We start from the raw sequence: 26,207 nt of genomic DNA, 5'->3' as shown, positions 1-26,207 counted from the left end.
CACTAACTTCATCTTTCTTCTTTCAGGCTGCATTGCTTAATTTATTTTTAGATACGGAGCATGAGTTGACAAATTCTGAGATGTTTTATGGCGTGGCTTTTCTGAAACCGTTTCAAGCTCCTACGTAACCGTATCCCGTTCCCTAGTGGCTTGAAAATAATTTAGGGGGAAAATGTCGTGCAGTGCAAAGAGCGTGTGGAATGTTTCTTGTGTGTGGTGTGAGCAGGAGATGTGGCGGCATATTTCAATATTTCACAGTGTTTACAAGGCGCGAAGTAAGAGTGGTTTGCAGGCCCGAGATCGGCATAGGCTAATCGAAGTCCCAGATTCACAGGAAATTCGGTTGCGATGCTGCAGGGCAGCACAAAAGCTCTATAAATTGCAACTGCGTTTATCGAGGACATGCTTCTCAATTAGTGGTGCGGTAATGTTAACGGAGGCAAAGAAGGCTGTTTGTCTGCTGAAACTATATCCGCTAAACAGGAGTTTTGTTCCTTATTTTTTTTTACTTAAAAGCACCGATATGCTGCACAGTAACAAGCAAAGTGGGTTAGCAGGTATACAGGGGGTTAAAGTATACTGTGCCCTACAAACTTCATGCTTCAATCGATAAGTGGCTACCAATTCTAAGGCCTGAGCCGCATCTTTCTCCTTTTGCGAGAGAGCGCCCTAGGACATAAAATAAAATCTTCAAAGGTACAGCACTGCACCCGTTTCGCACAAAAATTCGAGAGGTTACCGGGGCTGAGGCTCCCTGTATCCACCGCTTAAAGGGGTACTGACACAAACTTTTGAAGGCGAGATAACTTCGGAGATAGATTGGTGTGAACACATATACATCATCTGCAAAATATCAGCGGCGTATACAGCCTAGAACAGATTTAAAATCAATTTTAAAGTGTGCGAAACGCAAACGAGCAGCCAGCAGAGGACCACGCGCAATCGACATCCCGTGGATATTGTGTAAATAAACAACATCCAAACACGTCACGAGTTTGTGTTTGCCGCTTCCGCACTGCCAACGTTTTTCGCCGGCTCGCCCGGCTCGCCGCTCCAATCGGAGGGCCGGAGGGCGGAGCTTCTGCTCTCGAGAACGAACGACCCGATCGTTGGCGGCGGAGGCGCCGTGATTTCATCGGCTCATCGCGCAGCTCGCCGCGACCAAAGTTCTAGAGCGATTCCAGGCACTCTGTTTCTATTACTTTTTGTTTACATTGAATGCGAAAACGCGCCTGAGACACGAAAAGCCCACTGAGTGAGCCGCACGGTCGCTGTGCAGGCGGCGGCCACGGCCTCGAAGTGGCCCAGGCCGGCGCAGGTAGCTCGAGTGATAGCTCGTTACCGCTGCCAAGTACCAACCATGGCAGCTTATATGAGAAAGGAGTTAGTGATGCGATGGCGGGTTGCATTAAAATTTGTCATCTGCACCGCTTACGAGAGCGGCAATCGAATATCCGCCGCAGTGCTAAGCCGAACACATCTGTAGGCAGACCTATAGGCAGACCGGCCGGCTGCTCCCAGCGCGTCTTGCCACCCACTGTCTCGAGCGTCGCGCGTCGTTCTTTAGCCGCGGTAGCATTTGCACTCGCAGCGCCTGCGTCACGTCCACGGTCGCTTTTTAATTAAGCGGCTCACGAAACCAGTACGTGGGGGCATTCGCAGAAGCTGCCGGCGATGCGAATTCGACAGTGCGACGGCAGCTCTGCTGTGTGATATCCCTCCGACGATCAGCTTTGTTCACACAAAATCCATCTTTCACGGTACCCGCTGAAACCGAAACTGCGACTGGCCGCACTGAAAATGCCTCTAATTAAACAACCGTCGCACGATGAAGCTAATGAGGTTTCTACAGGTTATAAGTAGGTCACTAGCTACTTATCGCAACAAAAAAAGTAAGATGCAAAATTTTTGTGTGAGTGCCCCTTTAAAGGAGCCATGAAGAGAAAATGCAAGTTGGTTTTATTCGAAAGATTTCGTGTTTTATAGTGCCCCCAGCGCTTGTCCGGGTACAAACGGTGCTTTATTCACTGAGAAATTAAACCATTTCGGTTAAAATTTTGATTTTCCCGCTAAATCGTTTGTTTTCGGGGTCTGCAATGACATCACAGGAACCGACCGCTCTGCAGCCTAGAATATCTTCATTCACGCATCCGCCGTACAGGGTAGAGACACGTATACATGGAGGAAAGAAAAGGTTAGGAGAGGCCCTGACGTCACATTTGTGAAGCCGAGTCCCGCCATGACTTGAGCCCACGGAGCCCAGCACTCTATCCCATCATCCTTTGCTATCTCCGGTTTCATTTGACTAACATGGCGTCGCAGTGCCCTCCCGCTTCGAAGAGAAAACAGCTTCGTCGCTAATTCCTCGATGCGATGCCATGTTCTAAGCTGTTGATTTCGCCTTCAATTTGCCCATTCTAACCCTCACCCAAAGTTTCAATCGAAATACGGCTTCATTTTTGAGATAGAAGGACAATTTTGCAGCTCTTAAGCCTGCCAAATTAGCGTTTGTCGTCGTCATAGCAACAGGCTCGCGGGATGGCGAACGCAGACGACGGGAGCATTGTTTGGGGTGGTACATCACTGCGGTCTGTGCGCGCTACGTCTCAGCAGCGATAAATTTCACTTCACTTCACAACGAAGAAACACACAGTGATCAAAGAACGAACTGTGGCTCTCGCCAACGCTGAGCGAAGGGGATTTTTCCGGCAGGTCGCTGGCGGCGGCAGCGGCTCGCTCCGCCGATCTCGACGTGACGTAAACGCCGCTGCGGCCGGGGTATGAGTTAAGGCCGTTTCTGACGGCGGAGTTTTCTAACTGGCCTAATCTAAAAACGTTTGTCGTAGTGACTGCGCTGGTTTGCAAGCGTAGCGAGGCAGCCAAATACCAAGCGCCTTAAAAATTTGTCCGTGCTATTCGCCCAAATTTGGCCGCCACAGTTGTAAACAAGTAAGCAACATTGTCCATGGGCTCAAGAAAAATGACATCACTTCCTCCACACTTTTCGCAATGCATTGGGATGCTAGGGGCCTCTCCTGAGTATTCTTTCCTCCATGCACGTATACGCTGGCGCCGCCATTTTGGGTCGCTCGCTCGCCGCCGAAGCAAGTCATTGTGTCAAAACAGCGCTAAAATTATCGCCGCAACGCGGTTTACTGAAGAAGTTTGAATCATTGTCTCATTCGCGTTGCTAGATCTCGTGGGAAACAAAAAGAATAACGCGTTGAGCACGTTGGCCCAATCACGGCGGCACAGGACCGTTGAAAGGTTGTCTCCACCCTTACAGCGGTGTTGGTTTGTTCCCGCGTTTCTTTACGTTTCCCGAACCAAGATGGCGCCACCATACCGTGGCAAGCGTATGGTTTGTTTTTGCCCGTATTTAAACCTGGCTTGTTTTTGTTCTGGGAGAAAATATTCGTTCCCTGAAACAGTGCTCGCTCGGCTCGCTCGACAAATGTGGTCACGTAAGACACCGTTGCTTGCGTCAATCGGCCAGTGTCTTCTGAGACAACCCCAAGCCCCGTAGTGCTGTTCAGCTAAAGCAAGCCTGCTGTGCGCAGTACGAACAGCAGTACGCATCAGTACTTCTATGTTTACATGTGCTTTCGTAACTTCCACTGTTTGTCCCATCATTCTTATTCCTTTGTAAAGAATGTGCCCTAAATTTGCGCGCGAATCGCTCGTTCGGCTAGTTTGTAAACTCTACCTAATTTGCGTCTGCTTCTGCCGGCCTCCGCCAATCGCAGAGCTGGCTCGAATGACATCATAGGTTCTGTTGCGGGAAATGAGCTGGTGGGTCGCATGGCCATTTCCTTTTTTCCTAATTATGTAGCTTATTTGACCGAAGTTTACGTTAAAAGTGGTGTCAGTATGATTCTAACGAGGCAATCTTTTGAATAAACCAAACTTGTGTTTTCTCTTCATGGCTCCTTTAAGATCTGGGGGTCTCCCAGGAGGGAGCCCTGTGCCTCGAAGATGGTGAATGCATGCGCTCTTAATGTAGGAACGCAGCTGTGTATATGGGAGGGTATCACAATAAAGGTTCCCTCAGCGTCTACCGTCCTCCTGGCTCCTTCAAGCTATTTTACAATAGTAGTCCGGTTCACTCCCCACAGCAGCGGAGAATTGCTTCGGCCATTAAGTACACTGGCGTTTTGGTGTCGGACACACGGCTTCTCCGGCATACGTCGAACGGCCAGGGAGCTGACTCACCATTCCCAACCTGACGAGAGGAACTCGTCAATTGGCATAGCGTGGCCAAGGCGGATATTTTAAAAAAGAAGTTTTGTGTCTGTATTGCAGACAGTACGCGTGGCCTGGTCAAATTTCGATGTAGAGACTGACGATGTAGAGACCCACGTGCTTCAGCAATCCGTAGGGACGACTTAAATAAGTACCTACTACAGCTAGGATATCGAAGCTAATTTAGCGAGGAGGGAAGCGTCGAGCTGACAAGCAGCTAGAATTGATACGAAGCGGCACGAATCAGAAAATAAGCAATGTGACAGTACGCTTTACGAATGCGAAGAAATACCAAATGACTCATGGCGGTACATTGTGGATGTCCATGTTAACCTCGTACGGGGTTGCACAGGAGGGATTTATTTCGTTAACTTCAAATATCAAAATGCAGTAGCTTGGTCTAATTTGGTTCCGTGCTGCTTTAGGCACCTGGAACACCAGCATCTGTTCATTGAATGACTTCATTCGTATGAGCATGATTCAAGCCGAATACATGTTGCTTGAAGAAGAAAATCAGCGCCGTGGGATTGTAATCATAATGGACTTCAAGGGACTGAGCGCTTACCACTTGACCCAGTACACACCATCGTCCATAAAAAGAACCTTCGACCTCATGCAGGTGAGTCCGAAAATTCCTACTGCTTCTCTAACGATGTTGTTGTGCGAATGGTATGGGTGCTTTCGGAACCAGGATAGCTCGCAACCTGCAGTGCGGGGTACATACTCTGGTACGTTATGTTGCGTCTGCCAGTACAGGGATATATTTACACCACGAGGCCTTACTTTTCATTTTTCGGTTTGAATAACAGCACACCCCCGAATTTTAGAGTATGTTGAGGTGCAAGCTTTTTATGGCAACTATTAATGGTGCAAGAACGATCGCACTTACGCTATGCAAAACCTATGCTAAGAAAGGCTACACCTTTCGCGGATGGTACGCAAACCCCTTCAATTCCACAATTCTTTAGGTCCGATTTGTTATTTTTTTATTAAGCGAAGCGCATATGGCTAGGGCCTCATGTGTGTTCGATCTGAGAAAACGACAACTCCCGAAGCTCCACGCGTGTTTAAAGCGCGCGGTATTTTTACCGTGAGTTGTTGTATAACCGACGTCCCGGTGTGCGTGCTATTATCCTGGGGACGCTATTAAATATGTATGCCTCTCAAAACATTTTTAGCGTGTCGTTCCAAAGTACGAGCCGTTGTGTTTGCATTTGTTTGTTTTTGAAGAGGGAGGCGTTTCCACCGCAAGGCGCTCGTGCGTATAAGTTCGTTTGTCTATTTGATCAAGATAAAAGTGTGTGCGTGTATGCGTCTACCTTATCGATGGCCCTTATGATCGCTGAGGAGGAATAAACTCTGCTTGTACCTTTCGTATAAATTCGGTGTCACCACTTTGTCATGTGCTAAAATGCTTCTCAGGTCATTCCCCTTAACAGAGGGGAATGGCTCATTATTTTAACACGAAAGTGTTTTATTTTCGGATACGCCAAGATTTCGCTGAGGTCATATCCGCCACGCAAGTGACGCCAGTACAACGAAGCAAGCGGCCTGTAATGGGTGCACCCCTGCACAGAGGGTCTTCTTGTGGAGAAGCAATCTTTAGTACTAAAGGGTACGCTATACATAGGCTTGTTCGTTTTCGGGTGTTATATTTTAACACGAAAGTGTTTTATGCCGCGATACCCCAAGATTTCACTGACGTCATACCCGTCACGGAAATGACGCCTATACACCTTTGCCGAAGTGACACGCCAGCAGGGCGTCGCCCGCCCCGCTCACCCACAAGACAACCGCCGACCCGCAAATCATGCTCAGCTGCAGATTGCGCTGCAAATTTCACTTTCGTGTTCTACTGATTCCTATGACAGAGGAATAAACCGCAGTTTTTTTTTTTAAGCAATCACTCAAAACCGTCATGCAGCTTTCACGTAGTTCGCTGCTAAAGCAATGTTTGTCGATCGAAGTTTTCAGAATGATTGGTGGATGCACTTGCATTCCTATCACAAAAAATATTCCGCTTACGCATCCCCTGGTCTACTTGTGGCGTTTTCGAGTAATGCAGCAACCAATTTCATCGGCACACTTAGAATAATGATGGGATAATAATTTCCATCGGGATTTTCAATAGAATCCCGCGTCGGGGAACACGTAGCAATGCCTCATTTCCTTTGCGACAGTTGGCTTACTACCGGCGGGTTACCTCTAGCCGTGCCCGATCGAACGACCCTGTGCGTGGTGGTGCGTACTGCCGGAGTTCGCGCGGCCAAATGCTCAAAATCAAGATAAGTAGACAGGCACATGCTCACGGCCTGTTTACCGCAGCTGCCGCCCGACGCCTGAGCACTGTGCTTGTCGCTGACGTGGTGCAGCGTTCACCTGTCGCGGCGCTGTTCATCAAAATGAAGAACACGGTGGTTAATGCGGAAGCTTCTGCCCTGGGGCCATTGGTGAAGCACGACGGAAAATAGAACTGCACAAAAGATAAGCATGTCGTGTTATGCCACCTCTAGTAGTTTTGCGCAGTTTTATTCTATTACACGTGTATGGTTGACTCCCGTGCGTTGCAATGAGAACCAATCGTACCGCAAGAAATGCACAAGCGATCATTAGTACAAAGAAGTCTTTGTTTGGCTGTGATGCTTTAGCCGCGCGTTATAGATGCAATTTCAGGTTCCTATCCCTGGTTCCGGTGGTCAATTCTTGAAAAGTTGTTTTGTCAAGACTTTTAAGCCGAGTTTATTCTACTGAGAATAAACATCGTGTCAAATATTTAACCTTCGTTACCAATAATTACTAAATCCTTAACCTTCGTGGCCGTGATTGTTGTGGCGACATAGGATGATGAGCGCTATCTTACTTCTACTCATACGCAGGCGTGCTATTGACCAAAGTTTCTTCGAGCGTTATTTGTGCTGTCAACGAGCACGAACATCCTAACCAATACATACGCGACCTTCTCTGTGCCTACAGGTGTCGCTGCGACAAATTATTTTTTGCCCTGAAGGATCCTAACTTTCCAATATACTTATGTCACTATACTGGGCGGGCGTCCTAATCACGAATAGTTCTCGTTACAGGACTGCTACCCGGTGCGAATTAAAGGATTCTACGTCACCAACAACCCCGCAATATTTGACATCCTGTTCGCTATTGCCAAGGTCTTCATGAAAGCGAAACTGGTCAGTAGGGTAAGTTTTAATAACAGTTTGCTGCATAATCCGCTTTTCTGTCTAGAGCGGGGACAACGCCGCCTGTATAATCATTGCCTAACGCGTGAGAGAAAAATGACCAAACAGCCACTCTCCTGTTGCTCTCTCCTACCCTTTCCCGCTCCGTAGCCTTCCTACGTGCTTTCATGTCCGCCAGCCAGCGCCGCTTCTCGGAAACTATGCAAACTAGTTGGCAGTTTGTCTAGCGTTCCCCACACGGCGTTCCTTAGCCTTCTTGTTCGCACCTTGCCTGTCTGCCTTTGTCACTGATAAAACCGCCTTTTGTCACGGCGGACGCAAAACCACTTTGCTGACGCAGGCTGATGCCGGCTTTGCGCGCTTGCCTACTTGGATAGCGTGCCGCGGAATTTTCTGAGTGGGGCATCCCCCTCTTTCGTTTTGTTTTGTCCACGCTGTTCGCACTCCGCACCGGTACGCAGTTTTAAAATTGAGAACTGGGGCCATATTCTCGACTGCACAAATTGCCGGCATTTCGCCCATGTTTTTTTGCGTAAGCACGACGTAAGCAATCAGTGACGTGCTGCACCTATAGCTATGACGACATGCAGTGTAATTTGACAGTCACTCGTAAAAATCGCTACCAAGGTATCAAATATTGTGCAAGAAACATATAAGACACTTGGCATGTACTATAAAAATTAAGACGGTAGCTAAGACTGACAAGAAAAACACATTTCTGGAGGTCAAATTTGGCGCCAACACCACAAGGCGATCGAGTAACGTTGATCCAAAAGCGAGCGAAAGGCGGATGTCGAGCTAAAGAACATCACACAATTTTTTTACCGTGTCTATTTATTTCTTTCAATCGCTTTTAGTAACACAGCTGGGCTCTCTGCTTCAATGCAAGCTTTGTTGCGTTATCACCTTCCCTGCCGCCACCGCCGCCACGCCATCGTCTGCTGCTATGTTACAAGTTTATGGCGTGATCATAGAAAAAGACGGCCGCGACCATCGCTTCTATGACACATAAGAGCAGCGAAGCGCTACGCCTGATAACCACGGAGCGCACCGATGTCGCCGATTCACTCATTCGTCAAGCTCAACTGCAATCAGCGCTGTAATGAACCAAATAGTCACTTTTCTTTGTTATTTTTCTCTTGAGTTCGATCATGTGACCCAACAGATTACTAGGACGAGGGTGGACAAATGCCATGCATTGGGTTCTCTTTGTCATGGAGAGGCTTGTACTGCCCTCTTATCTTGCGGTTAAGCCAAACAAAAAATTTTTATTTTATTGCCAAAGATAAAAGCAAAATACTGCATGTTATTTGTATGTTTCATGATCGCTGACTTCGAAGCAGTTGAAACTATAATTTGTTTCGGTAGGAAACATGCTTTAAACAGCGCGCATGCGAAACTGCGCCTACTGCAAATTGCCGCACATTTCGCGGCGCCGTAAGCCGGGTCAATGTTTTGCCCTATTTTGCTTGTATTTTGTGACAAAAACAGCCGCCATTTTCAAGCTGTTACGTAGCGTTACGTCACTTTTACGCAGGCTGAAGTTGCCAGTGCATGACGTTTCCGCCAACTGTTTAAATTACGTCACGCCTTCTCAGCCAATCACTGAGGGGGTGTGTATTACAAGCAGTATTGTTGTTGAATAGCAAAGACAGGCTTACGTTGTCATGTACGCTGCATTTAGTCTGGTTTTTCATTGCCGGCCAAGAATTATGCACCTTTAGTAACGAGAAATAAGGCAAACTTTAGAACTGGTGCCCGTAAGCGACATGAAACGTCAAAATCACGACAGCACACCACACAACCGTTTTGTCAACCGGAAGCACGTGACCAAAATTGAAAGCCAATAAGAAAAGACTTCCGGCAAATTGCCTGAATTGCCGGCAATTTGTGCAGTCGAGAATAGGGCCCCTGTAATGTAGAAGCGACCAGACAGCTTCGCTGGACCCTCAGTTGCTTATCCTTTTGTTTTCTATAATATCCCGAAATTCAGAAGCACGTGATTTTTTTTTGGAAAGTAATGGTAGAAGCCAGCGCTTGAACAAAAGATGTACACGCAATTTTTTCTTCACTAAATCCTCCAGAGAGAAAAAATCAGTAAAATAATGGCTGTACCACCCGAACAGATAGTTTTTGTTTGCTATTTGTCTACCCGCCAATTAATATGTTCCTACAATATTTCACTTCCGCCTCGGTCAGTAATCTGTCGAAAAATGCAGCAGGTACGAAGCGAGCGACACGTTGAATGAGATCCCCAGTGCGCCCCCGAACTAGCGCCCCGTTGCGGCTAAGATGTGAAAGAAACGGCTCTTGAAACCCTACAGGCAAGCTGACAGACACACGTCGTAGAATCGGGTGCAGCGTTCGCCACTCGCGAGCAGTGATGTAAGGCGGGACGTCCGCCGGCACGCGCCACATAGCGGATGAGTGCCTGAACTAAGCGTCCCTACCCACGGCCGGGCTGGAGGAGCGGCGGGCGCGCAGTTTCATACGGCCTGCGCTTCGGGTATAGTTCCCACCTTTCACCGCCGCTAGTTCGTGGCGCTTCGGACCAACCCTCGCCAGTTGACCCACAGCACGGGCGGGGTAGAGGAGCGGTGCGCGCGGATTTGCCGCTGCCCTAGCCCTGCCGTGGTTACAGGTGATACCTGCCAGTGTTAATTTACATGGGCGTTCTTAAAATAGTTGATTCCTTACCCCCTTCTGAATTTTCGGTCTATTAGGGTCAAACAGCCTAACATTATCATTCGGAAGCGCCGAATCAAACATTTGAAAGAAACATTTCAACGCGGGGCGCATGACGAAAAATATGCGAGGTCTTCATATCTTATCAGCGACTGTATTATATGAAAATGGTGAGACAGGCAAATAAACACGGCACTTTCCGTGACTATAATATCATTTCTTATTTTTTTATTTTTCCTTTCGAATGATGTCTTGGTTTGCACACGCACAGGGCACGACCAGTGACGCGAATGATTTCCCGTCGAGGGAGATAGGGTTATCGCTTAGCTAAACGTGATTCTGCTATTCACGCTCCGGTCGGGCTGAGCGGCCCGCCGGCAGCGAAGCGCACTGTCAAAAACACACAGCTGCGCTCGGCCAGAAGCGATGCGTCGACTAACAGAAAGGCGGGTTGGAAGGGCAGAGGGTTGGTTCGAAGCGCCCCCACTGTAAAGAATCTGCTGTATTGGTTCCTTCTTGGGTGCGCAGGCCGTATGAAAGTGCGCGCTCGCCGCTGCTCCAGTCCGGCCGTGCCCTACCGCTCCCATTGAAAAGCGGCCGACGCGTTAGGCAGTGTTTATACAGGCGGCGTTGGCGGGCAGTGCACTACAATGTTGGTGCCAAGAATACTGCCTTCGACAGAAGTCAGTCCAGCCGGGAACATTTAACCGATTGACGAAACACTTTTGGCAAATGAAAAGCGAGACGAATGGGTATTGGGCACAAGGCGCCTCCGGCTCGACTGGCCGAGTTGCTGCCGAACAGGATACCCATCGCGCGCATGCGCCACACGCGAAAACCTCCCAAGACGCGGAAACTGCAAATCACCAAAACCGATCCATATTGTGTTAGTTACTCTGAGCGCACAAAATAATCCCAAGCACTCACCAAGCTTGTGACGATTTTCAACACGACACCTGGAAACCACATCGAATGTGGTGCGTACACTTTTGTGGCCACATTTGCCTTGCCTCCGTAGTTCTCCGAAAGTTACAGTGAGGAAATCGCGCAAATCTGAAACGGTTTGAATTTACTTAAGCGCGCCACATAGGAAATAATAGGGGTGAAGCTAACACCAACCTATGAAACAGTCCGTGGAGGAGGACTATGAATTAATTTAATTCATATGAGTGCACCTAGCTTGCTGCGAACTTTTAACACGCAGGCGTTTTCGTTTAATTCCTCTATAAGAAACACGGCCATCGCGTCCTGGATCGAACCCGCGTAAAATTGCCTCATACACTGAGCCACCGACGCGGGTTACATAATTAATCGCGCTTAACTGCACAAAATTTCATCAATTTAACAAAAAATAAATGTGTCAAACGTAATCTGCCTTTTATTTTATTCTCGTATGGGAGGCTGTCGCGAGAGGCCTTAGTCCTGCAGTGGCCATAAATAGTTGCTGATGATGACCATTATCATTATGATGAAGATGATCATGATAGCGATGGGATTCTGCCATTGTATACTGCAGCTCCAACTCAAAAGTGAAATTCCGCAAATGCCATTTCTCCCTCTTCCTCTTTTTTTCAGACAAGGCTTTTTGGGTATGACCTTAGCAAGCTACATGGCCTGGTGCCTGATGATCTGATTCCTGAGGCAGATGGCGGCAGCTTTGAAAGCTTCAACTACGACAAACTCGAAGAGGATCTGCAGACAGCAACGGCATTATTCAATGACATGGATCGATACGGTTACGCCACGGCACAAAGCAAAACCACTTGAGAGTGGTGTTGCGCCGGGGCGTTGTCGATGAATCTGGCTTCCAGTATCAATTTCACACCTCGAAGTGCACAATTTAGTAGTTAAAAGTGCCATGAATACAAATTACAAGTTCTGATTTATTATAAAGATTCCGGGCATTATAGAGCCTCAACGCTTGTCCGGCAGCAAACGGTGCTTTATTCACTGATAAATTACACACTTTAAGCCAAAATTTCAATTATCCCGCTAAATTGTGTCTTGGCACGTCAGCGGTAACGTATGCACGGCAAGTATTTAAAACAAATGTTAAGTATGGTGACTAGGGCTGCAGCGAATGGCGAAACATGTGTTGTTGCCTCGTTTACCGTTTGTCCTCCGAGATGGGACCACAATACCGCTCAGGACTGCTGCCCGCCCTCGCTTTTTGTTTGACCGGATTAGCACTTCGTTCATCTTTATTACGGTTAACAGTAATCCGTTCGTCAAACATTGCGTATGCTGGACAAACAGGGTCACGTTAGGCAATTTCATGTGAAACAACCCCAGAGCGCCGGAAAGCTGTGCAGCTATCACAAGTCTAGTGCGCGCAGTACGCACTGGTGCTTCTATGCTTAAATGTGCATTCGTAACTTCCATTGTTTACCCAACCAATCTTACTGCTGTAAAAAGAATATTCATTATATTAGTGCGCAAATAGCTCGTTCTGCAAGCTCATCAGCCCTGCTAAACTTGCGTTTGCTTTAGCCGGCCTCAATCAATCTTATATCTGTCCATAATATGTCATCAGTTCTAGTGCGGGAAATGAGTTAATCGGTCGCATGACAAGTCTCTTTTTCTTAATTATATAGCTTATTTTATTGAACTTTAGCTTACATGTGGGGTTCGTGCTATTCTAACGAGCAATCTTTCGAATTACCAAAACTTGCATTTTGTCTTCATGGCCGCTTTAAAGGGACCCTGCAACACTTTTATGAACTTTTTGTAAAATTTGAATGTATTCAGAACGTAGTGAAAAGATTCATCCAGTACTTAGAATAGGAGGCTTGGTTATAGCGTTTGCAGAGCTTATTGGAAGTTTTGAAGAGTTTTTTATGGAACTTGAGAACACCCAGACCAGGGCCGACTTTAATATGTTTGTTCCTGCTCAGCGAATACGAAACGTTTCGATGCATTTCGCAAGTTCAAGGGGGGGGGGGGAAGGGGGTGTAAATGGTTCGAGACTCTACAACACGCGAGAAAACAGGCACGTTACCACATCCTTGCACTGCCTTCCACATAATAAAGAGCTTGAACACTGAGGCAGCAGTACGACAAGATTAGCACCTGGATTAGCACCTGGTACGTTTGACGAAACTAGATTACCAATCTAGTTTTCTATCCTTAGCAGTACACACGGACTACATGCATAATCGTTTTTGCGTCTATAGCGCACGACGCTGGCCTAGACTTAGTTATCGTTGACTCAACACGCAGATATACATTCAGTCTGCCTTGCTTGCCTCTACACGTGTCATCTCGCGGTGTCTTAGAAGTTTTCTCCACTGCACTTCGAAGGACAATGGAGCTAGTTGCGTAGCCCCAGGTCACGGCCTGCGGTCGAGCCACAGAGAGGGAATCGGTACACCCCAGCATCCATAAGATGTCCACCTGCAGCACATTTATGGACTCTTCAGGATGGAAGCCACTCTCATAAACTTCAGACGGCTTCAATTCTGCGCCATCTGCGTCTATCGTTTGCGGAAAAAATATTTTTCATTTTACCCACCAACAAATCACTGTCCTCTCCTACTTTTAGGTCCGTCCCGGTGTTGCCATGATATTACTTGAATGATACCATATAGTGTCACTAGATAAGGTTACAGAGTATCGGCACTCCTTTCTCCTATTGTTCCATGCCGCCGCCATGATCATTGGTCTGTTCGCATCACGTGAGACTTAGTTACACTGCGACGGTTCATGGGCGCTGCCAATTAGTTGCTCTTCAATTTTCAGTCGGTAAACTGCAGTAGCTGGTCTTCCCTACACAGCGGCTGCCCGCGACTGACGTCGTTCCGAAAACGAATCAAATATAACCCGTGCAGGAGCAGAACTGCGTACGAAGATGCCGTTTTGCGGCATCTTCGGCAGTGTTGTTAACAAACGACACCGTAGAAGTTATCGGCGAGGCTCTAGAAGTGGCATTCTCGCAACACTGATGAAAACCGATATGGCGAGGGCTGCTGACTTGCGTGCCTGAGTGCCGGTACTCTTATACCTTATCTAGTGACACTAATCCCATATTGTCAATCCTTCACATTACATTCTATTCGAAACTCAACTCAGTCCTCGTAACTAGAACTAAGATGTCTTTCAGCAATATTTGTGCCTAATCAACGACGCCCGTTACCAATCTCTAAGAGCTCGAGGGTTCGATTCCCAGCCACGGCGGCCGCTTTTCTGATGGAGGCGAGAAGCGAAAATGCTTGTGTATTCGAGATTTCGGCGCACGTTACAGATCCCAGGTGGTCAAAATTAATCCGGAGCTTTCCAATACGGCGCGCCTCATCGCCTGTGAAGCCTCGGCGCTTTAAACCCTCAACCAAAAAAAAAAAATCTCCAGGAGTTACTTCTACCGCATTTCCCGCAACGGCTTCTTGCGGGCCGATTCTTGTTTTACAGTAAGCAGTCAGTTCTTAAGTTTTTATCGCGTAATCTGGCACCGGAAGTAGGCATTGGTGGTACAGTAAAAGCTCGTTAATTCGAACTCGAAGGGGACCATAAAATCGTTCGAATTAAGCGGAGTTCGAATTAGCGGGCGGGCGCTAAAATGACTGGACATCGCGCCGCACCTGCGGGCAGAACACAAAGAAGCCACCTCTGGACTTCCTTTGGCGAATGAGGCGCTACTACACGTTTGTGGGGCCCTGAACAGCGACCACGTCACAAAAAAAAACTGAAATGGTTTTGTGTGTGTGTGCGTGCGTATGTGCGTGTGCGTGCGTGTGCGTGCGTGCGCGTGCGTGCGTGCGTGTGTTTGTGTGCGTGTGTTTGTGCGTATGTGCGTGTGTGTGCGTGCGTGCGCGTGTGTGTGTTTGTGTGTGTGTGTTTGTGTGCGTGTGTTTGTGCGTGTGTGCGTGTGTGTGTGTTCGTGTGTGCGTGCGTGCTTGTGTGTGTGCGTGCGTGGGCACCTGCGTGCTTGTGTGTGTGCGTGCGTGCGTGTGGGTGTGCGTGTGCGCGTGTGTGCTTGTGTGCGTGTGTGTGCGTGTGCGTGTGTGTGTGCGTGTGTGCGTGCATGTATGTGTGCGTGAGCGTGTGTGCTTGTGCTTGTGCTTGTGTGCGTGTGCGTGTGCGTTCGTGTGTGTGTGTGTGTGTGTGCGTGTGTGTGTGTGTGTCTGTGTGTGTGTGTGTGTGTTTGTGCGTGCGTGCGTGCGTATGTAACGCCGCCGGCCCAGAGCCGGAGCAATGGGCCGGCGGCGTCGCGCCCGCTGGGGAAGCGAAACAAGCTGCCGCAGTAGCGTAGAGCGCGCGCTATGCTGTTGTTTTTTGTTCCATTGTTTTGCATCTCTAGTAAATTTGGTTTGATTTGTATTTGAAACACATTGTAATCACTCTGGGCCAACTTCTGTGGTGAGGAGCGATGGAAACCAGGGGATCCCAGTTTGAATTAACCATTCTGGATACCGCCGCGTTCGAATTATCGGTGAACGCCGATAATTTCCCCCCTCCCCCCTGAAATATACACGGCTGTGCCGGGACGAGGGCGTCAGTTCGAGTTAACAGGGTTCGAATTAACGAGCTTTCATTCAATCATTGTTGCGCCAACCACAGAATATCTCGCGAAAGCAGCATATATTCCCGCTTATAAAACGACTTTCATTACCTCACAGTCGGTATCCGTTACTGTGTGAGTGGGGAACACTCTGCTAGGCTTCGGAGTACCCACACTAGATTCAGAATACACGTGCGCTGGTTACTTGGGGTCAATCCTCCTAGTGCTTGCGCACTGAGTTATAGATTGATTGATTCAGGTGTGCTTCAGGCATGGCCCAACGCGCACCTACCTGATATAGCCTGGGCCAATAGATCACTCCCGGGTATGCATCACACTGCTATGAAAAGCAGCTGTAGAGTATTTGTTTATTTATTCATTGTAAGTACTCACGAACCGCGCCGGGCCTTGTCAAGTGATGCACTGATATAAGGCATACAAACAGACAAAATACAAGGAAGGGCAGTAAATTAAAAATGGGTAACAAAAGTGTATTGTGAACAAGGACGGCAAAAAAACGTTTCTGAACATTAAGCGCTCGGAGGTCGTGTGTAGAGTATGCTTTAGTTAACACAGACAAGCATAAGCAACCTGGTCCTTTTGTCTTAAGACGCCCGAGAACAGGGAGAAAAGTGCAGTTGTGGGCCGGCTTGAGCCTAACGTTTCGCTTTAATCTCTTGCGATGTCAGCAGGTGCTCGCAACTTGAGGTACAGTGAGTAATTTAGCCAACAGGCAGCGGTTAACGATGTTGCACCTCAACGCGTGTTGTTGGGATCAAGCTGGCATATACGGGGTGAGGTTTGATAACAAAGCAGGGCCGATTACTGAGCCAGAAACTTCTTATCGGGAAAGCGCCGCTTCCGGTACAAGAAAAAAAAAATGGCGCAGCCCTTACCAGTGGTGAAGGCTGGAGGAACGGCAGAGCTGGCAGCCCCTCTCCCTTCGTCGGAGACCCGGCGGTTGCAGCTCACATTTATACCAGTGCTTGCCGCTGAACGTTCTCCATGACTGGCCGGCCCGGATCGTTTTCTCTGCAGTCTTCCATATCTCTCCCAAAGTGGACCGCGTCAGTACGTGCTAGAACCCGCGGCCAACGCCTACGCTACGAACCCAAAGAAAATGCTGTGCGCCAGGTATGCGATTATAGCTCAATCAGACCTCGGTATCTAAACTCGAAGGTCCCTGGTTCGATTCCGAACACGGGCAGCGTTTTTTCCTTTCCAGTTAGCTGCACGTCTTGTTCCCCGCCGTTGCTAACACCTTACCCCTCGGGACTTGGGGGGGGGGGGGGGGGGGGGAGAAGGGGGAGGGGGGCAATCGTTAGGTTGCCGGTTTCACGGCGTCAGATTTCGGGTTAGATTCCCGGCACCTCCCTAGCCGCATTTTTTTTTTCTTGAGGCTTCGAGGTTTTTTGGTGCGACGAACGGATTTGTGTCAGCCTAAACAGCTTTGCTGATAAAAAGGACCCACCCTTGTCATTTCATGGTTGAATATAGTCTACAAGTGTTGTCGACATCATAATCTGAACGTTATACCTATACGTTTAGTGCAGTGGTATAAGTAATATTAAAGCAAGATTTACGAATAATTTCAGCGAAGAACAGAACCAGTTTTATAAAAGCGACGGCATTGACAAAACCCGTTTAAACAGGCCCTTTCCCATATATCTACACATTCTGAATTAAAAAAAATGAAGGAAACTCGCACTAATGTGTAAGACCTGAAGTTAGCGAAGCTGTACGAAACCTTCACGACCATCACGACGGTTTAAGTCCACGATTACAGCGCATTTGCTTCTCCTTCGCTGCCTCAACGACCTTAGCCCAATCATTGTTGCTACAAGTGCGAGTTTGCTTCATTTTTTTTTTTTTGAAGTGATTATCATTGGACATTACCTTGGAGGGGCGTACGCTATGACATCTCTTTCTAGTTCCGAGCAAGTGTTGCAACGATTACGGCGAATGCTTGCGTTCTCGTTCCGAGCAAGTACAGCCACGATTACGGCGAACGCTGGTTTTTTTTTTCAGTCTTGGCCAATCTGGTATTCGCCGCCAGGGTGCCAACACAGACGGTCCCGTTTTGTATGGGCTCCCGCATTGAACCTCCGAATCGGCGGACTACCCTCACTGGCAAGTGAACGGCTTTTTCATCGTCCTTCTAACGTTGTCCAGCACGCTTCGGTGCCTCAAGTGCCGTCGGAGGGCCTCTCTCTTCCTAATTACCCGACTTTGAACTTCTGCCGCGGCGACGCTTCTGCTGAGGCTACCGCGCCAAAGGTGTTCTATACTGCTGCCTCCGGCCATGCCGGCGGGCGCACAGCTCCCACTCCCAGCGCCCGATTCCCAGCGCCAAGAGGGCATGGAATTCGACCAACTGAGTGGCCGCACTATCCCACCGGAAATCCCTGTGGCTTCGAAGGCGCCTCAAGAAAGCGCCTTCGAAGCCACCGGGCGACGCCACGTCAGCTTTACCGCCGCAGCGCGGTGAGCCAAGAGTTTCACCTACTACTGGCGCCAACACCCGCCGTGCACCACAACCGCGGTTGCCGAAAGACAATTACACTGTGGTTTATCGCACCGTTCTCCAAAGCTTCGCAACAGCAAGTGAGATTCCCCAGCAGGGATTCTACAACACCATCGTTATTCAAATCCAGACGTCCCAAAATTTAGTCGTCACAAGCACGCCCAACGCCAGTCATGCCATCACGCTGAGCAAGATAACATGTGTTCAGATCGGCGGAGTGCAATACGAAATCATGCCGTACATGAAGCCGCCTCCTGACACTTGCCGAGGAGTCATCCACGGCTTGGACCCGGATACAACAAATGAAGCTCTCGGTGACCTCTTACAAGCAAACAGGCCTCAACTCATACATGCTCGCCTCATGGGGCGCGCCACCTCGGCACTCCTGACCGTCCAGGGCCCTCACGTGCCGTTCTACGTAAAAGTCGGCAGCCTCCTGTACCGCTGCCACCCATTACGCCGGAGTGTACAAGTTTGTCAACTGTGAGGTGACATCGGCCACAGGCAAGATGTCTGCCCGCATCCCGACCGTCCGACTTGCCCCGCTTGTGGACTGAGCAATCCTCGCGCAGACGATCCGTGCAGTCCCCAGTGCAAACTGTGCAGCCTCCCTCATGCAACCGCTAGCAAAGACTGCCTTAGGAGACTCATACCTGCACCCCCAGTCTCCAATCCTCGCCCCACCCACTCTGGACAAACCGCCCCTCCAGCATCGGACGTCGACCCCCGACAGGTGACCTGGTCAACTGTTGTCTCGCGCTCCCCTGCTGCTCACTCCTTCCCTCCTCTCCCCACGCGACCTGCACCAGCCTCTCAAACCACACTTCGACCGGCCCCGCCCGCAATAGAACAACTTCTAGCCGAAATAAAAGAGCAAAACGGCGCCATGCTCCAGCGTATTGAAGCGCGCGAAAACGCTAGCCGCCTCTCCCAACAAGCCCCGAAAACGCTACCTCCCCCAGAGACTGCCTCTCTACCCCTCCTCCCTTTCTGACGTACCAGCCGACGCCCTCATTAACGAAAAGGTTCGTACGCAAATCATGCCGCTTGTAGAAAAACAGATCACCGATGCCTTGGCTGCTCTCAACAAAACCATTACCGACACTGCCAAGACTCCTGCGGCTCACTGACTCCCTCACCCAGCGCATGACCGCCCTAGAACAGGCGAGCCCATACAACCTTACACAGGCTGTTCTGCAGCGCCTTGAAGCCCTCGAAGGTGACAGGACTCCTCAACCGAAGATGCCGAAGATATCTCAGCATCCCAATGCCCAGATAGCCGCCGCCACCACCCTCCCGTCCGATGATGACTGACCCCTCCGCAATTACCGTCTATCAATTCAACTGCCGGTCATATAACAGCAAAAAAGCCCAGATCGGTCATTACATATGTCAATCTCCCCGGACGTTATTGCCCTCCAGGAAACCGATACGCCAACCCCAACGCTTCGTGGCTTCGAATGTTTCACCCAGGATCCCTCTCATTGCACAGTAGTGTTCGTCTCTATAACGGTCAGGGGGCAGCAGCATAATATCCCTTCATCCATTAACCACACTTTCGTCGAGATTCTCCCAACTCTCCCGTGTCAACACAGCCTCTTTATCCTCAACGTGTGCAGAACCCCACGACACCCGCTTAAGGATATCGACCCCTCCTCCTGATGGCTACACAAACAAATTCACCATCTTCCCGTAGGGGAACCCTGAGTAGTATGCGAAGCAGCCATGGGGTCGACTCAAGTTCCCATTAGTTTTCAGTTCGATCGCGGCGTTGCGGGAGGAGAATGAAGGGAGAGGAGCGCGCTTGTCATTTATACCATGGAGCTACAGTGGCGCCCCCAGCGGAGTATGCAGCGGCTACCGTCGCGTCTCTAACCCTAAGCTGCTTCGCATTATCGTGCGCGGAGCCGCAGGTGTTGCCATTCGTTGCGCAATCCCGGAGGAGAGAGGAGCTTCCGAGAGGAGAGGAGGAATGCCGGAGAGGAGTGTCGGAGAGGAGAGGAGGAATGACTCGCATACTACTCAGGGTTCCCCTACGGGAAGATGACGACGGTGGTTGAACGCGAAGCGATCTCGTGATGGATTCTTTGGTTGGCCAATCCCTAGGAGCATGCTGCCACAATCATCATCAGCGGTGCCTGGCCAGGCATGCGCAGTGGGGGTGTGGTACTCAGGGTTCCCCTACGGGAAGATGACGACGGTGGTTGAACGCGAAGCTATCTCGTGATGGATTCTTTGGTTGGCCAATCTCTAGGGGCATCCTGCCACAATCATCATCAGCGGTGCCTGGCCAGGCATGCGCAGTGGGTGTGCGGACGGCGGACAACGACAACGACAAGGGAGGGAGGGACACAGCCCCGAACATGAGATGCTTCGCATATAATTCAATCCCTAGAGGCATCCTGCCACAATCATCATCAGCGGTGCCTGGCCAGGCATGCGCAGTGGGGGTGTGGTACTCAGGGCTCCCCTACGGGAAGATAACGACGGTAGTTGAACGCGAAGCTATATGGATTCTTTGGTTGGCCAATCTCTAGGGGCATCCTGCCACAATCATCATCAGGTGCCTGGCCAGGAATGCGCAGTGGGTGTGCGGACGGCGGACAACAATGACAAGGAAGGGAGGGGCACAGCCCCGAGCATGAGATGCACCACATCTAAAAGCCGGCTCTAACCCTCTTCTTCTGCTTGGGGATTTAACGCCCCCCACCACTCATGGGGTTATAGCCAAGCCACAGGAAAGGCACTGCCCTCCTTCATGCAACGCCGCACCACGCATTCACGCTGTGCAACGACTTAGCCCTCCCGACCCGTAGAGGAAACAGTGTTTCACGCGACACCAACAGCAACCCGGACCTGACTTTCGCTCGAAATGCCCCTTACCCTGAATGGCAGAGACTACCGGATACTTTGGGGAGTGACCATGACATTCTGGCGCTCACTATTCGCCGCCTTTCTCTCAAGTGTAAAATCGGTCACGCTACTCTCACTGATTGGTCCTCGTCCCGCAAGGATGCCACCTTCCTGCCAGATGACATCACGGACCTCGAAGAATGGACATCGCAGCTTCTGTCCCTGGTTCACAAGTACCCAACAGTTATCCCCCTCACTACAGCCAATCCCTCTCTGGACGCCCATCTCGCACAGTTGTGGGCAGCCCGATGAGGCTTAGTAAGCCGCTGCAAGACGCGCAAGAACAATCGCTCGCTAAAGCGCCACATCGCTCAAGTCACCCAGCGTGCCGCGGAATACGCTCGAACTCTACAAACCCAAAATCGGCGCTGATTAGCACCAAGCGTGCGTGGGGTATTCTGAGACATCTGCTGGGCTCAAAACACTCCAAGACTGCCACGTATCACCACATTCAACGTGTGATTCATAACTACCCCCATCCCTCTGCCCACCTAATAGACACCCTACGCACGAAGTTTTTTGGTCCCCCTCAAACCCCGCCACCTGCTCCATCTAACGACTACATGAGTACACCGAACCCTGCGCTTGATGCCCCCTTCTCGATTCAAGAATTGAAGCAGGCCCTCGCCCGCATCACTCGCAATACCACCCCTGGAAAAGATCGAATAACCAACAAGACCTTACGAAATCTCGCTGAAGACACTTCAACTCCCTCCTTGCCCTCTTCAAGAAGCCCTGGGCAGCCGGCACCCTTCCTCCTCAGTGGAGCCACGCCGACATCACCCTCATCCCGAAACCGCACAAAACAATCTCCATTGACAACCTTCGCCCTATTTCCCTCACATCATGCCTGGGTAAACTCTTCGAGCACCTCGTTCACTCCCGACTTACGGCACTCCTGGAGGACAATGACCTCTATCCTCACACCATGTTTGGATTTCGAGCACGCCTGTGTACCCAAGATGTGCTTTTACAACTTAAAGAACAAATTATCGAAAGTTTAAGCAAAACGCAGCCCAGTTCCATACTTGCATTAGATGTACAAGGAGCATTTGATAATGTCACGCATGCAGCAATACTCCAAGGACTCCAAACAACCAATTGCGGGAAGGCCACATACAACTTCGTCCGGGCCTTTCCCAAGAACCGCACCGCAACGCACCGTATTGGCCCACTCCAGTGTGACCCTTTCCCGACTCCTCCGAAAGGAACACCACATAGTTCTGTAATCTCCCCACTTCTTTTTAACATGATCCTCCTTCAACTCCCAGCCCAGCTTTCTGCCATCTCCAACCTTCAGCACGCTTTCTATGCGGATGACCTCACGTTCTGGACTAACACAGGATACCCCGAAGATCACCAAGACATTCTCCAGCAAGCCGTTGATTGCACACTTAGGTACCTGCAACAGCGTGGTCTGACATGTGCACCACATAAATCCGCACTCTTCGTTCGTTCTTCGAGCCCGCACCCGTCCAACCCCACTCCGGACCCGTCAGTCACGATTGATTTCACGCCCGTTCCCTAAGTGCCCTCACTCATCGCCTCCTGTATTTTACAATGCCAAACGCATCGCGCGCTTCCCTGTGGGAGTGAGTGGTACGCCTGCAGTGCCCACATGTCGTAAGGTGGGGCCCCGACCTGAACCGGGACCACCCAACCGTCACTAAATTCGAGAGAGGCTTGTGCCTGGTTGCGAAGGCAACCAAAGTTTGAGATTGCAAGATAATGCCGCTCTCGCCAGCGTTAGAAAAGTCAGAACCGCGGCGGAGCACGTTTTGTCAACGTTACCGCTTTCCACCACGCGCCGCCCAAAATGAACCGGTCACGTGACTAAAGCGCTGGGAAGGCTGCCGATTAGGGGAGAGTGGCCGGAGTAGAAGGAGAGGGCTTGGTTGGCCAGTTCGGGCTCATGCGTTTGGCATTGTAAAAATACAGGAGGCGATGCCGCACTCCGTATACTTGGTGTGACATTCCACGAAGATGGCTCTGGGGCGGCGATTCTCCCACAATTTCATGTCACAGTCACCCAGCTCACACATTTCATCAGAAAAATCTGCACCCAACGCCATGGCCTAAAAGAACCAGACACCTGCCGTCTTGTCCAAGTGCTACTGATCAGCCGCATTACATATGGTTGTGATGGAATACAGGCTCTTCTAACAATCCCCAGCGTTACGGACGGGAGAATAACGAGACAGGGCACCGGAACATGGAGACGGAAAAAGAAAACTAGTTAGGGCGGCTAACTTAAAAACAAAACATGAGTCCGTTTTAACGGAAGTCAAGTTGGCCAACTGTAACAGTCTCACGTGTTGAATGAGCTGTTCGGGAGGGTGCAGGTTGACTGGAGCTTCTTCGGCGCGCCGGCGGAACTTCCTCGAACGTGGGCAGGTCGTGGGGCGCTGGTCCGTGCTGTCGTTCCCTGGCCGTTGCCTTCTAGGTCGTCGCAGGGGAACCACGGTCGTGCGCCCGGTAGTAGAAGAGCGGCGTCTAGTCCGCAGGCTGTCCTCTTGCTCACGTCCACCGCCGAGCAATCAGGAACACACCGTCCCTTTCGCCGGAATCCTCTAGCCCCTCCGCTTTCTCTTCGTGGCACATAGCCCCACCATAAGGATTGGCTGTCTTCTTGGACAAAATGTTCTTCTAAAACGCAAAGTTACGGCTACTTCCTCACATGTCTCCCCACTTTAGAAAGTTGTCGGCGAAGACACTTTCACATCCTCACTACTCCACCAAGAAGAAAAACGCACTGGTGGGGAAATAACAAATGCGGATGTTCACACTCTACTGAGGAAATAGGCATCAGCGTTGTCACTAAGCCTAATGCACTGCACAGTGGATCCGTGTCCTAACAATCGTAGTAGGCACTCTTGCAGAGGCGCGGCTCCTACATTTTTGTCGAATGCGTCAGTCCGTAAGACAACGCTGTCACACCAATAGGCGTCTTCCACAAAGGCACTACACCAACTTCATGATTTGGGGCATTCCGCTGGCAGACATTGCAAGATCTCACGAATGTCTTAATGTCGGCGTAGATATTCGGCCAGTAGAATTCGTGAAGAATTGTTTCTGTTGTCTTCCGAATGTCTTTGTGGCAGGGTCTAATGTTGTGAGCTGTCTCGAGCACAGAGTATCGGAATTGTTTTGGGATTACCAGTTGTTTGTACTGTTGACCCGGTGAGAGGTGGCATCGTCGGTACAGCAAGCCGTCCTCTTTGACAAATAGGTAGGTGTTGCCCCTTCGAGAAGTGACTTCCTTACCTTGCCTCTTAAAGCAACTACGCAGAGTTCTATCTTCACATTGCTTTGTCTTCATCTCCTCTCTTCTCACCTCAGCGAATGTGAAGTTCTTTGTTGTTAAGTTATCGGCCTTGACAACGGAGACTACTTCGGTTGGCTTGTTGTCTCTGGTTCGCTGTGCTTACGGCGGGGCGCACGTAGCTTCTTCATCTCATCTGCTTGCTGTGCTTGTTGGGTGAAGTTTGGGTCAGGATCGCATGGATCTCTCGCACCTGGGATGTACCCAGGACCAAGTCATAAAGTGGGTCAGTCATGCACTTTGCCAGGACGTGGCCTGAAAAATAAGGCGTATGGATCTTGATATACGCCTCTGGGAGGCGCTGTGTTGTCTTGTCCAGGAACAACATGGTGGTGGCTTGACCTGTCAGGCACGTATCTGGCACGAGCTCTTTGCGTACAATTACGGCGTTGCTTCCTGAATCCCGCAGCACCGTTATGGATTTCCCGTACATCTGACCGGTAACAACAGGTAAGTTGTCGGCGGAGCGTCCTGGTTCAGTTGCGTCTCCTCCAATCGTCTTTTGCAGACTGGGACCAGGAATATGAATGTAAGGACGAGTAGTTCCTCTCCTTTCCCGGGATGTCGCTATAACGCAAGCAGAAACTTGCTTGGGATGGGGCTCTCTCGATTTGCAGTTCTCGCTCATGTGGCCTGGTTTGCCGCATTCGGAGCATATTGGAGCTTGTCCCGTCATACGGCAATCAGGGGCACGATGTCCAACTCTATCACAAATAAAGCAAGTCGGCCCTTTCTTTGCAGCGCCATCAGTATGACTCGAGCCTGCGTGTATCGGAGTGTCTTCCTTGAACTTCTCCGAGTTCTTTAGAGACTGGGCTTCCATAAACCGATCGGAAACCTCGGCCATTTGGTTAATGGTCTGGCAGTCTCTTTCTTTAATGAAGACCACAAGTTCCTGGCTGCAGCACTTCAGGAACTGCTCGGCGACCATTTTGTCGCGTAGGGTCTCAAATGTCTTTGGTACGCCCGACGTCTCGATCCACCGATCAAAATATCCTGACAGGCGGGATGCGAACTGTACTCCAGTTTCTCCATCTTCAGCCTTGGCATGGCGGAACTTGTCATTGTAGCACTGAGCAGTGAATCAAAATCGCTGGAGAAGAGCCAACTTGACCTTCTGGTAATTCAGAGAGTCCTCCGGCGTCATTCTCCCGATGACTGTGAGAGCGTCTCCAGTCAGACACATGCTCAGGCCAACAGCCCATTTATCTTCCGGCCACTGTTGCGCGAGCGCTATCCTCTCAAACCTCATGAGGTAGGCGTCTAGATCGTCCCGACGATTGTTAAACGGGGGAATGAAATTGTGTGGCCTTATGGAGATAGGCGCCGGTGCTGCCGCTGATGCGCTCGCTTCGTTGCCCTGCGGATTGTTCCTGGCACCTTCCTGCAGTCTTAACTTTAGCTGAAGGTTCGCGTGCAACAGCTCTGCAGCTGGCTTGTTGGCCTCGCGTTCTGCTGCCCTCTCAGCTCTCATGCGACCTTGCTCTGCCCTTGCCCATTCCCGGAGCTCAGAGTCCCTCAGACCCAGTTGGGTACCAAGCGTGACAAGTTTGTCCAGATCCATGTCACGTCTCGCACTCTCCAATCCTCCTGCTGGTGACGTTAGCTCTTCGGGTTAAGCTAATTAAGAATCCTGTCGCGGACACAGGCTCTTCTAACAATCCCCAGCGTTACGGACGGGAGAATAACGAGACAGGGCACCGGAACATGGAGAAGAACTGAAGATGGAACGCTTTATAGGGTTGGATAATCGCAGGAACACGCGGAGTAAAGAAGCGACGGGCAAAAAAACTAAACAGGGCGGCTAACTACAAAGAAACACGAGTCCGTTTTAAC

General features: G+C 50.1%; 2 protein-coding genes across 4 annotated transcripts in view; both read left to right on the top strand.

Moving 5' to 3' along the window:
* The window catches only part of LOC144174892 (alpha-tocopherol transfer protein-like), a 43,129-nt gene extending 28,330 nt beyond the window's left edge, over nucleotides 1–14,799 (top strand). For both annotated transcript variants that reach the window (XM_077703861.1, XM_077703860.1), the window contains exons 4-6: nucleotides 4,668–4,861; nucleotides 7,323–7,433; nucleotides 11,694–14,799. In XM_077703861.1, the coding sequence (XP_077559987.1) occupies nucleotides 4,668–4,861; nucleotides 7,323–7,433; nucleotides 11,694–11,885 (497 nt within the window). In that variant the 3' untranslated portion in view covers nucleotides 11,886–14,799. The remainder of the gene's footprint in view (nucleotides 1–4,667; nucleotides 4,862–7,322; nucleotides 7,434–11,693) is intronic.
* A 2,150-nt stretch (nucleotides 14,800–16,949) lies between these two features.
* LOC144174890 (alpha-tocopherol transfer protein-like) overlaps nucleotides 16,950–26,207 on the top strand; it is a 56,559-nt gene continuing 47,301 nt past the window's right edge. Inside the window, exon 1 of one of the 2 annotated variants that reach the window (XM_077703858.1) lies at nucleotides 16,950–17,742. In XM_077703858.1, coding sequence (XP_077559984.1) covers nucleotides 17,697–17,742 — 46 coding nt within the window. In that variant the 5' untranslated portion in view covers nucleotides 16,950–17,696. The remainder of the gene's footprint in view (nucleotides 17,743–26,207) is intronic. The other variant, XM_077703857.1, reaches the window with a different exon arrangement.

This window comes from Haemaphysalis longicornis, unplaced genomic scaffold (assembly GCF_048455015.1).
Source record: "Haemaphysalis longicornis isolate Haplotype H1 unplaced genomic scaffold, Haemaphysalis longicornis Haplotype H1 scaffold_3, whole genome shotgun sequence".
In the NCBI taxonomy this organism is placed as follows: Eukaryota; Metazoa; Arthropoda; class Arachnida; order Ixodida; family Ixodidae; genus Haemaphysalis; species Haemaphysalis longicornis.
This window is presented reverse-complemented; position numbering and strand designations above follow the sequence as displayed.